Source organism: Sceloporus occidentalis, unplaced genomic scaffold (genome assembly GCF_023333645.1).
Source record: "Sceloporus occidentalis isolate IW3139 unplaced genomic scaffold, rSceOcc1.0.p SCAF_4, whole genome shotgun sequence".
NCBI lineage: Eukaryota > Metazoa > Chordata > Lepidosauria > Squamata > Phrynosomatidae > Sceloporus > Sceloporus occidentalis.
Window position 1 is genome coordinate 66,868,770 of NW_028316984.1, and position 13,644 is coordinate 66,882,413.

Genomic DNA, 13,644 nt, shown 5'->3' on the forward strand with positions numbered 1-13,644 from the left:
TGGGCCAGAGTGCAACACTTGAAAATTCCATACATTTTGTGGATATGGTTCTATCAATGATCTGAAAAAAATTAGAAATTAGATATTTGATTTTGCAAATTGGCAGTTTACAATACAAAACAAACACTCTTTCAAGCTACAATGACAAAATTACACTCAGATTTTGGGAAGTGTGTTGGACTGAGAACTTCTCGGCATCCTCTTGTATTTAAGATATGCTGCCTTCCAAAATATTTTCTCAGAGTGGCATACAACATTACAAAGTAAACATTATAAAACATTATAAAGTAACATCAATAGCTAAAATATTAACTTGAGAAAAGCATGATCGAACATTTTAAAACAACAGTCATGACTTGAAAAGAAGGGTGACTTGAAAATAGAGTTACCAGAACAAAAACTGGACACAGCTCCTGAATAATTAATGGTTGTGCAGAAACAGGATAATTTGAGGGTACAGTCCACCATAGCTGCACTGATGTGAAAATTGTCTTCCCTCAGAAGAATCTATATTCTTCTTTTATATACAGTCGGCCCTTCTTATACACAGATTTTTTATACATGGATTCAAGCGTATATGGTTTGAAAATGTTCAAAAAAAGTATAAATTTCAAATATCAAACCTTTTCCATTTTTTATAAGGGACACCATTTTGCTATGTCATTATATTTAATGGGACTTCAGCATACACGGATTTTGTTATACACTGGGGATCTTGGAACCAAACTCCAGTGTATAACAAAGGTCCACTGTAGTAAGATAGTCATTATGGGTGACATTTGAACTAGGTATTGTAGTTTCTGTGATTCCAGTTTGTCACGTAATCATGAAATTATTTCCAGATACATACTCTAATCCTGTGTACTGTACCTACTCTATTGGACATATGGATTACTTGTACTTTAATCATAGAACCATAGAGCTGGAAAAGACCTCAAGGGCGATCCAGCCCCAAACCCTCTACCAAGCAGGAATTCACAATCAAAGCATACCCATCCAGACTCTGTTTAAAAACCAGCAAAGAAGGAGACTCCACTACACTCCAAAGTGTGTATTCCACTATTCCACTATTGAACAACTCCTAGTCAGGAAATTCTTCCTAATGTTAGATGGATTCACTTTTCCTGTCATTTGAATACATTACTCCATGTCCAAGGCCCTATTCAGACATTGATTTTTTTTTTTTTTTTAGCATGACCATCCAAATAATCTTACTAATGCATTCTGGTTTTCTTAACTGACACTATTTTTTAAAAGGAACTGCATCTGTGCACATCTCTGTGTGTTCTGTTGTTTACATGTGTCAGCACTCTAATAAAGATGGGGTCAATGATGCTGATTTATTCAAAGCAGGTTCAAGGCATGCAGAGTTTTATCCTGGTTTATTCTGAGTCTATTTGCATCAGTTATTGACACAGCTTACAATGTGAATATTTTAGGAAAACTCGGGGGGGGGGGAAACAAAACTGATTATCTTGGGTTAAGTGGGATTTTTTTGGCAGCCTCCCCCCCTCCAAAAACCTTTTCACTATCTGAACAACCCTCTAGTCTCTGGAGCAGATTATAAATGTATAATGGATTTCTGAGCACAGGGAGAAGATGTACCTCCATCGTTAAATTAGATTGGCAAATTCTACTAATAACACAGTATTCTGATGTTTAAAGCACCAGCTGGAGAACACACTTATGTTAAATTGAGGGGAATTGATTTGTGTGTCATCTCAAAGTTTAGGAAGGGACCAGCCATAAATTAACTGATATAATCCATTTGCTGTTCTGACGTAAATTAAAAGTTGAACTCTGTACTCATAATAATGATCTAAAGGACACTAATCTGAGGAGGAAAACATTTCCTTGTTGGATAAGGAGAGAGAGAGGAACTGCAGCAATGAAAGGCTGTGTTGTTCTCACCATAATCTGGTTAACCTTTTCTTCTGTGAAAAGTAAGTGGCAAAATCTTCTCTGAATAGTAATTTAATACCACCTAATTAGGACAAACATCATATTTCTGTGTATGTTTCTTTCTCTTTTAAAGATTTTTTTTTGCCAACTATACTTTCCATAATTTTACTAAATGCTGGAAAGTAATTATGGTGATTTCCAGTGAGGTGTATTTTCAGGCTTTTTAATGGTTAGTTTCATAGTCCTGTTGTACTTCAGGAATAATTTTGGGTGCGGTGGCATGGCGGCACACATTATTAATTTTATCTAATGGAAGGGGGGGTCTGGACCCCAAGGACCCCCCCCCCCTTGGCTACGTCCCTGGCGTGGAGGTAGCAGGGAGAATCTGGGGTAGTTTGAGGGCCAGGATATTCCAGGACCCAAAGTATCCTATCTACTGTAAATGAGCCCCAGGGAGGTTAAAGTTTTGGAAGGTGATTAGCTTTACCTAACCTTTTCCTCAGGGAAACAATAATATTGTTGTGTCTCCCTGGCAGCTACAAGCTGGGCTGGAGAGTTTTGGGAGAGCCTCAGCACACCTGCAGCTCAGTTAGTGCGGACCCAGCAATTTGCAGAGACCTCTCAGCCTTCCTAGATAAGGCAAGCAGCAAACACTACAGCTGCTGGAAACAACATTGATCACCCACTCCATGGGAGATATGCAAGCTGATTCACTTACTTTTCTTGAATCCAGATTACTCTTCTGCACATGGCCCCACAGGTTTTCCAGTCTGATATCCTAGCTCTTAACCTTCAGGACTGCTTCTCAGTTCTCAAAGTGAATTATAACAAATATTTTTAGTTTGGTTTGGTTTAATTTGGTTTATTGATGAAAGAAAGAACAAAAAAAAATGTTTTGCAGATATAATTATGCCTCTGCTATCTTTATAGAAGAGTATCCAAAGAGATCTTGTAGTACCTTTGAGTTAAAGCTGTTGTTGCATATGTTTTCATTTACTTGGACTACTTGTGTGCATGCATCTGAGGAAGAAGACCAAGTATCCGAAAGCTCATGTTACATCTTTCGCTCAGTTGGTCTCAAAGGTGCTACAAGATCAATTTGCATACTGATTGGAATTCTACCCCCTTTATAAAACAGATTAAGTTTAGAATGACAGCAAGCACAGTGTAGAGAGCCAGCATGGTATTCTGATTGGAGTGTTGGACTGGGAAGACCTCAGCCATGGAAATCCACTGGATGACCTTGGACATGTCTCAGGGGGCGTTCCCACTTGGCAGATAAAACAGATTATATTGGCACGATTCTGATTCTGATTATGTTCCGGGAATAATTCGAATTTTTTCCATCGTTTCCATTACGAAAAGGGGCAAATTACCTCGATTCATGTAGACCCTGTTTTCGTTCCCATTTATTTTAAATCGCTTTATTTAAAGCGGATTAACTTGCTCCCCATTCCCATTTGTGTCAGCAAGCTGTCAATCAAGTGCCTAGGCTTCAGACGTCACAAGTCTTGGGGTGTTTTTTTGGGGGGGCAGCCAATGAAAATTGGCTGCATCTGAGGCTCTTCTGTTGTGTCTCCCCAGACTAGAAGGAGCCTCTATTCGTCCTCTTCTGTGTCTCCCCATATTAACTGCCATAACTCAGTGTTAGGGAATCCTGGGAATGGTAGTTTATTATGGCACCAGCACTCTCTGGCAGAGGAGGATAAATGTCTCACAAACACAACAGTTCCCATAATTCCTTAGTACTGAGTGAGGGAAGGTTAAGGGGTCTCAAACTGTATTATTTCTACATTGGGTTTGGAACTACAGATGAGGTTTTTTCGTAAATTAAAAAAGTTGTTACTTTATAATTTACTTTAGAAATACACACACACACACTCATATGTGTATATATATATATGTGCGTTCACACACACACACACACACACACGAATACATATGTGTGTGTATATACCTATATGTTTGTGTGTGTATATATATATATATCTGCAAGAAAAAACCAACCCTGTAAAATGACAGTACAATGGAATGTAAATATAACTTTGCAGATACTACAAACATGTTAACAGGTTAATTAATTTCAGATTTAGGACTGAATAGTGTTTGCTGATCACATTTCTATATAGAGTAAAATATATTCATGGGGAATATTAAGTTGCTGTTAACCAGGTTAATGTCATGGCCAATTCTATAATTTCTTTTTCCAAACTTCATGCTATTCTCTGCTATGCAATGTTTTGGATGAACTAGAGAGTGTGTAGTTCTGACATATCATGTGCTATCCAAATATATCTTTGAGAACTGTGTAGGTTCCCCTTTTTGTAATAATGTAATAGGCATCAATAGATATACATTCAGAAAAATCAATGGGATTGCAATTTTTTTTAAAAATCAGGAAAATCTGGCATCAGAAAATTTAACAACCTGTATTTCAGATTTAGCATGCTTTCTTTTACCAATCAGAGAAGCAAACAAAAACAATTTGCCGCACATTATAAAAAATGACATTAAACATGTTTTCTAGAATTCTTGTCAGGATTTTGAACCAATCTAGATGGCAAAACAGAAGAAAAGATGGTAGAAATGAATTCTATATCGCCTTGTTATGGGTACCAAACTCATTCAAAGGAAGATTATTTCAGCATCACTCCACTCAGGCTCACACCCAGGTTCATCACTAAAGGGAGATGTGAGGGATGTTGACTGCACCGGGTGATGCCTTAAGGATGGTGACATCAGTGCTCCCTAAACATCTGTCTTTGGGCAGAAATGGGTTGTGGCATTTGCATGCCTCCCGTTAAACTCTGGAGAAAGTGTAAGCGGGGTGAGGTTGAGTGGGAGAAGAAAGGAGAGGACTCCGTTTTTTAAAAAAAAATAATTTTAAAAATTAATTAAAATATTTTAAAATTTTCTTTAAAAATATCACATCATACTTTAACCACATGAAACTGTGCACATGTACTGTAAATACATTTAGGTTGTGCATATGATATTGTAATTTAAAGGCATAATTTTAATTTTGCTAGTTATTTATGTCACAACCATTACCATTACATACAGTGATATATGGGAATTATGATTTATGAGTAACATTAGTACAAAAAAAATTACTAAGGATTCTGTATGCTGTGGTATGGGAGGCGATCAATGGTGGATGACACCATGAGTTACTGCATCAGGTGACACCAACCCTAGTGACGCCACTGCTCACAACCCTGAAAGTGACATAGTGGGCAGATGAAGCAAAATGTCTTGCTTGATCCACGTAACCAGGCACAGGACCAAGAGTAATGTTTAACTTTCTGTTTTTCAAGTGCTGTGGCATGTTGAAAATGCAGTAACTGAATTATCTGAGTCATTTCTATTGTTACACCTCTAATGCTCTCTTCTTCAGTTGAAAGGGTAAGTCCAAGAACCAGTAGCAAATATGACAGAGTCATATTTATGGGTGAACATCTGAGGTTATCCAGCTGTACATAAGTATAGTCATAGTGTTGTGGTTATTGTGTGTCTTCGTGTCATTTCTGACTTATGGCAATCCTGGCTGCATCTGCACTGCAGAAATAATGCTGCTTGGTATTGCTTTACAGTCATGGCTCATTGCTAAGGACTTCTGGGATTTGGAGTTCTGTGAGAAATTTAGCCTTCTCTGTTAGAGAGCCCTGTGGCCACAGCAAACTACAAATCCCAGGATTCCATAGGATGGAACCATGGCAGTTAAAGCTGTGTCATACTGCTTTATGTCTGCAGTGCAGATGCAGCCTTTAAATTAAGGCAAACCTTTAACAATTTTCTTGGCAGAATTTGTCCAGAGGGGGTATGCCGTTGCTTTCCCTGAGGCTGAGAGAGTGTGACTTGCCCAAGGTCACCATACTTGCTTCCAAGTTACTGAGACAGAACTTAAATTTTCTTCTGAACTGTTGTTGTTGTGTGCCTTCAAGTCATTTCCGACATACGTTGACCCTATATTGGGATTTTCTTGGAAAGATTTCTTTAGATGGAAAATGAAATCGGAAAGCTTTTACTGTTTTATTACTGTCAGTCTCTATACTACCTACTGCTTTATTGCTCATATAATACTACTACGTATTATTATCAGACAGGGTTGAGCCAAAATATAATTGGCTTTGGTTTTACTTTTGCATTTTTAAAATAAACGCCATCTATTTTCATTGTTGTTCTGAACATTCCCTTGAAAAATGAGCATTGATTTTCCTCTCAAAATCCAGAGATTAAAAGGAATTTGGCAAAAGCCCCCAGGTTCCTAGAAAATTGTCATGACTTTGAGTTAAGTCTGGGCTAAAAGGTGTTGTGACTCATAGAAGGTAATGAACTTAGATAGGCAAACAAACAAACAACTAAGATAACTTTAAATGAAAAAGTAGGCTGAATAACCAAAATAAGGAAATGTTCTAAGAAAAAAATAGGTTAGATTGAAAGCAGTTGTAATAATTCAAAGGTGTATTCCCACTCCCTGTAGACTCCTCCTTTAGGCATCTTCCACTCCTTTCAGTATTTCTTTCAGAATGACACCTATGACCCAGAGCTCTCTTCTGAACTGTTATTGTTGTGTGCCTTCAAGTCATTTCTGACATACAACGACCCTATCACAAGATTTTCTTAGCAAAAATTGCTTAAATGAGATTGTCCTTTGTTTTTCTCTAAGGCTGAGAGAGTGTGACTTGACTAAGGCCACCAAGTGCGTTTCCATGCCTGAGTGCATGGCTCTATCTCCTCTGAATACATTCCAATTTGGTCAATTTGGTCAAACCATGCAATATCAAAAACGTACTCTGAAAACCCATTACATTAGTCCAAACTGCAAATCAAAGCTACACTGTATAATAGTAACAGAGTGCATGATGCCTGTTTAATTTTCCAGGTTTGAACACATGCTTATGGTGTTAATTTGAAGGCTGTAATTGCTAATTGTTTTATAATAACAATTACAAACATATAATAAAAATTACACTGTAGATCTCTTCACTTACATTTATTATTATCCCTAGGGACAAGCAGTACTTCTCTGCCTCCAGTCACAGCTTCTGACTCTGCATTTACACCAAGTGAAGACACTTCTGAAGGAACTACATCATATCCAGGAGGAACCCTTCCAAGTCCACAAGGAACTCTTGACTCTTCACCTTCACTTCCTAATGGAGGTCCTAGCTCTTCATCTCTACCTCCTGTAAAAACCTCTGGCTCTCCATCGCCAGAAACAACTACACCAGGTAACTGCTAGACAACTCATAGTAAGGAAGAGGCAGTGGGACTTCTGTGCAATTGTGCAAAAAAGAATGTTGGATTAGATAAATCCTCAGTCCAATCTCCAGATTTTTGTCTGTCACACAAAATAAAAACAACTCCCTCCTTTATTACTTACTCCAGGGACAAGCAATACATCTCTGCTTCTAGTCAAAACTTCTTACTCTACACCTACAACTCCTGAAAAAACTTCTGAAGGAGCTATATTCTCCCATCCTAGTTTCCTTTCCCCATATACGAATACAATTTTGATTGTGATTTATGTCCCTGTCCACCAATTTTCCTTAATTTTAAGCTATTGCATTTTATTGTTTTTTAAATTGTGATTTGTAATATTGTAGTTTTAGAATTGGAATGGGGGGGTTGGGAAGGGATTAATTTTGAATTTTATTGTATTCCTAATTGTATTTTTTACTGTTGTAACCCACCCAGATTCTTTGTGATTGGGCAGGCTATAAATAAACCTATTATTATTATTATTATTATTATTATTATTATTATTTCCAGGAGGAACCTCTCTGACTCCAGAAGGAACTCTTGACTCCTCACCTTCACCTCCTGAAGGAGGTCCTACCTCTTCACCTCTACCTCCAGAAGAAACCTCTGGCTCTCCATCTCTAGAAGCAACTACACCAGGTAATGATGTAGACAGTGCATAGTAAGGAAATGGCAGTGGGACATGACAGAGGTGTGTAAAAGTATGGTGTGTGATCTGGATTCTCCAGTCAAGCTCTCACAACAACTGTCATAGTACTTGAGGGCACAGTTGGGAGGAGGACAACTTTTCCCATCCATTATCATTCAGTCATGAAGACAAACACAGTGTGTTTTTAGAAGTCCTCTCCAGGTTTTCAGTTTAACTTATGTAAGTGGAACTCCCTCTCCTTCATAATCATTGCTATATGTGGTGCTAGCCACTACATTAGGGAGTGTCCACACTGCACAAAAAAAAGCAGTTTGATACTACTTTAGCTGCCATGACTCTGTTCTATAGAATCCCGGGATTTGTAGTATGGTGAGGCACCAGAGCTTCCTGACATTCCTGGCCTGAATACCTCATGAAACTATAAATCCCACAGGATTCCACAGGATCGAGCTATGAGAGTTAAAGTAGTATCAAACTGATTTATTTCTGCAGTGTGGATATATTCTTAGACAATTTTAAAAGGGGTTAGACCAATTCATAGAAAATAATATTATCAATAGCTATAATCACTGGGCAATATATTACTTCCAGTATCAGAGGCCAATAATTGTGCTTATATTACCTACAATATCATTCCAGTATCTATTGGCTAAGTCTAGGGTAGGCAAAAACATGGAGGTCAGCAGCCAATCCTCCTCCAACTCCTCCATATGCCACATCCTCCCTGATGACACCCCAAAGTACCTTTTTTAAAGGCTGCTTCCCAGTCCAAACGGCAACCGAAAATGACATAATGTCACTTCCAGTTGCCATTTGGCCAAGACAATGATGAAGAATGGCAGATTGGAAAATGCTTCTAAGCCACAGCAATTTATTTTTTATTTTCCCAGTATAGTCAAATCTACTTCACTCTAGATTTATTTACTACTGGAAATTTTTTTGACTGAACTGAAGTATTATTTTGGATTTATTTAACTTCTGTTTCTACTCTCATTCCACACAAAACAATGTAATATTAGAATACATACAGATGGATAATTACAACTATTTCATAAGTCTGATATATATGAATATGTCTATATGTGCATTGGGTTAAGTTGATTTTCATTATTAAATGCATTATGAAATGGTAAAAATATAGAAAATTTCACAAGACAAGTGTAAGGTAACCATTAATAAGAAACAAAATATAGGAAGGGGAAATTTAAATGTAAAGAAATAACCAATACTGAGGTGGAAGGAAGTCAAAAACGATTTAATGATTTGTAGAAGGTTACAACAGAGGAACTGAAAGATGTATGATATAAATGTTGTATTATTAGAGTTGGTTGTCTAATATTTATAAATGTTTATGTATTTTGAGGGGGAAGTTATATTGTTGTATGCTATCTTCTGCCCTTCTTGTTTTTAATAAAAAGATTTACAACAAAGAAATATTACTAAACTCAGAAAATAAACACAATTAATACATCAAGGAAAAGGGAGAAAATATATAATACCCTATTAAGTAATGGGAAGGTGCCTAAAGCATTTCCTAGCATCCCTGCTCTTCCACTACATGAGTTTAATGGCAAGAGCTGTGTCAAAAGATACAGCATAGTACACAAAATAATACACACACACACACACACACACACACACGAGTAAAATATTTATACCTACCAAACTTGAAATGTATAGGCTCTCCTGATGAAAAACAAGGAGTGGAGAGTATATAGTGAGGTGGTCATTTCTATTGATTACAATAAGTATTTGGAGTGCTGGGAACAAAGAAAGATGGTAAAGAAATCCAAAAGCATATCTGTAAACTGGGAGAACAGACTGGGTAAATGAAAAATCAGTAAAAATAAAGGTAAAATGATGTATATTGGGACAGGAAAAAAATCCTAGCTTCACATATATGAATGGAATCCAAACTGGTAGCAACTGACCAAGGTATCAAAGGGTCATGGCTGGTATCTCTTTGAAAGTGTCCACCAGTGTGTAGCTTCTGCAAAAAACAAAAAGCAAACTCCATATTGGGCATACTTAGAAAAGAAATCAGAAACCATATGTCCAATATCACAATGCTCTTATACAAATCTATGATGGAACCATGACTGAAATACTGTGTACAGTTTTGGCCACTGAACTTTAAAAGGAGATTGTAGAGCTAGAAGAACGCACGGAAACGTGTACCTAAAACGATCAAATGACTGAACTAATGGACTTACAAGAACAGATTGCAACATTTAGGGCTGTTTAGCATAGAAAAATGGAAAGTAAATGGAGATGAAGTAAAGATGAATAAAATTATGGATCTCTCATGATGCTAGCCCATAGGCTCATCCAGTGAATCTGTATGGTAGGAGATTCAGGACAGAAAAAAGTACAGCTTATAGATGTGTGTGCATATGGAATTAACAAGATGTAATGATGTTTCCTAATTTGGGTGGCTTTTGAAAGGGGATTGGATAAATTCATGGAGGATGGATGTATCAGTGGCTACAATTCAGAATGGCTATATTTGTCAACTCAGGTATTAGAAGCAACAACAACAAGTTTATTGATTAGTCTATTAGAAGCAATATCCTTCTGTGTATCAGTTGCTGGAGAGTGCATGATGGAGGATGCACTTTCATGCTTTGCCAGTGGGTTTCCATAGACAACTGATAGGCCACTGTGCAAAAAGAATGTTGGATTAGATCAATCCTCTATCCAATCTCCAGATTGTTGTCTGTGACACAAAATAAAAACAACTCCCTGCTCTATTACCTAGGGACAAGCAATATATCTCTGCCTCCAGTCAACACTTCTTATTCTGCACCTACAGCTCCTGAAAAAACTTCTGAAGGAGCTACATCCTCATATCCAGGAGGAACCTCTCTGACATCACCTCTACCTCCAGGAGAAACCTCTCGCTCTCCATCTCCAGAAACAACTACATCAGGTAATGATGTAGACAATGCATAGTAAGGGCGTGGGAGTGGGACATGACAGAGCTGTGTAAAAGTATGGTGTGGAGAAAGTACAGTATATTTTCTGGATTCTCCAGTCAGGCCCTCACAGCAGTTATCATGGTGCTTGAGGGCACAGTTGGGAGGAGGGCAAATTCTCCTGTCCATTATCATTAAATCATGAAGACTCTTACAAAGCACAATGCATTTTTAGAAATGTTCTCCATGTGTTCGGTATAGCTTACATCCATGTAAGTGTGCATAGGATGACTGCAAGTGGTCTTTATTATTACAGGAGGGCTCAGCTACAATCACTGTCTGGATCTGTTGATATTCTGATCTGCAGGTGCTGAGGGGGAAAAGGAAAGCGAAGATTTGTATTACCAATACCATTTTCTAAAAACATCTTTATTCTAGGTGTCAAAATATGTCTTTATATTCCTTTCTGAAACTTAAGTTCCTTTAATCTTCTCCCTACGCCATTATTTTAGGAAGCAGACCTGAAACCACGACAGCTTCTACATCAGATAGAAAGGATTTAGTTATTTAAATAGTTTACAATTCTTCCCCCAATAAATAAGCCATAGTGGTTTAGAAAACAGAAGATGAGTTTTGCATTTATTTAAGTTCCGTGTATACATAAATAAGAAGAACTGTTATCATCTAAAGACTTAGAACAATGGGATAAACATCTAGAGAAATAAATCACAGTACTTTTAATGGGCGAGGGGGTAGTACCTCTTGTACTAGAAAACAGAAGCTTTATTATAAATTTTATTTTTAATAGGTTTAGTTTTTTCAACTGTGGCTATTGTCTGATTAATATAAATGTACTCTGCATTCTGTGTACAAAATTTTGATGACCTATGGCTATAAATGTACTCTGCATTCTGTGTTTCTGTGTACTATGGCCCATGGTTATAAAGTTACAGCTCCTTCTTCTTCTTCTAGAACATGTTACTTGCAATAGTCAGTCATGTAAATATGGAGCTATATGTGTCAGCCTGAACCAAAACTTTTTCTGCAAGTGTCCTTATGGGTATTACTATTCTCTACAAGGTTGCCAGTTGGGTGAGTAGCTGTTTTTGCTATTTTTATTTCTATCCCATCTTCATTTTTCTCTCAAATTTGAAAGGGAATTATGCACTCATCTCTTGCATGGCCTTGCTAAACCTCTGTGTTTAACACATTTGAAATGCTTACTGTTATGCTTCTATTATAGTGAGTTTGATATTGCTACTAAACTTGTGTGAAGGAAGCACTAATACATGCTTGTTTGTTTATAATTAAAACACTGATATCTACCCAATATTCTGTCTCTTTGCCACATTCTGATGTGCTGCCATGCTGACAACAAAAGAAAGAGACAGAGGGCTAGTACACATAATAAATGCAGAAGCAGAGCAGTGGCATTACTTGGGCTGGTGTCACCCGATGCAGTAACTCATGGTGTTATCCCCCAGGTTGACCTCTTCCTATCCCACACCATACAGAATCCTTAGTCACGCTTTTTGTACTAATGTTATTCATAACTTGTAATTCCCGTATATCATTGAATTTAATGCTAATAGTTCTGACATAAACAATTAGTGAGATTAAAATTATATTTCAGTAAGATGTGATGTTTTTAAAGAAAACTTTAAAAGTATTTAAAAAATTAAATTAAAAAAATTAAATTAGTTTTTTTGAAATTCAATTTTTAAAAAACAACAACACATTGGGCCTCTTTTTTCTCCTCCCATTGCGCCTCACTGCACTCCATCCCTACAGTGTTTTAAAGGTATGCAGGCAAATGCCACAGCCCATTTCTGCTAAAAGGCAGATCTTTGGGGAGCAGTGGTTTTACCTCTCCCTTAGAATGTCTTTTGGTGCACTCTGTATCCCCCACACTTGCTAGTGACATCCCTGAAGTAGAGTAATATGAAAATCAGAATTGTCATGTTCATCAAATCAACCAAGAGAATGAAAATTCATGGAAACTGAAACAGTCAATCTTGTCAATCTTTTCCAACTAAAAAAGAAATGGAGTTCTTTCAGTTCAACTAAGGAGTTTATCACATGGCTTAATAAATCCATTTACCTCTACCCATCTTAAATCTTATTTTGGGCAGCATTCTGATATCGCAAGGTTTTTTGCTGCCACTCAAATGCATCCTGGGTCCACAGGTTGGGAACCACTGCTCTAGATGCACTATAAACAATATAAACTCTTTTGTAATTTCAGGAAAAGTATTCCCAGGAGAAATTGGTCTGCAAAAACAGTATGATCCTAGCATGAAAGATGTGCAATCTCCACAGTATGCAGAAGTATACCACAATGTCACTAACTTCGTAAGTTTGTGTTTCTTTCTTAGAAACTGGAGTGTCACTTTTTTTGTTTAAAGAAATAGTTGCACCTAGTTATTTCTGAATCTGCCCACACTTTTGTCTGATTGGTACTAGTTTATATATAGAAAAAGCAGCTTCAGAGATATACCTGCAATATTCTGTTCTAGTATAACTATAAGAAGGATGGCACCTTTAGAACTAATCACGGCTCACTGCTATGGAATTCTGATTTAAAATAGGATATAAATAGGATATTATTTAAAAATATAACAATAGGAATAAATTTACAGCACAAATACATCATTAAAAGACACTTCAGGAAAAGGATTCCTCTTAACGCAACCATCTTCAAAAACACATCTGGTGAAAACACAACAGAGGCCCTTCTCAGTGGTGGTCCCCAGGCTATGGAACTCCCATCAGAGAAAGGCTAGGCTGGTCCAATTCAGATCTCCTTCTAATGGCAGACAAACACCTTTTTGTTCCAACAGGCTTTGGACTATTCATGTGTTGCTGCAGAAGAGTCTTTTCATTTGGGGGGGAGGGCTGTACTTTTCCCCTACC

The 13,644-nt window shown here is 37.3% G+C and overlaps 1 protein-coding gene across 1 annotated transcript in view; it reads left to right on the forward strand.

Annotated features, from left to right (window-relative positions):
* LOC149313952 (mucin-13-like) overlaps window positions 1-13,644 on the forward strand; it is a 34,352-nt gene that overhangs the window by 1,903 nt on the left and 18,805 nt on the right. Inside the window, exons 2-4 of the mRNA XM_089523047.1 lie at window positions 10,629-10,745; window positions 11,704-11,823; window positions 12,977-13,083. Coding sequence (XP_089379173.1) covers window positions 10,629-10,745; window positions 11,704-11,823; window positions 12,977-13,083 — 344 coding nt within the window. The remainder of the gene's footprint in view (window positions 1-10,628; window positions 10,746-11,703; window positions 11,824-12,976; window positions 13,084-13,644) is intronic.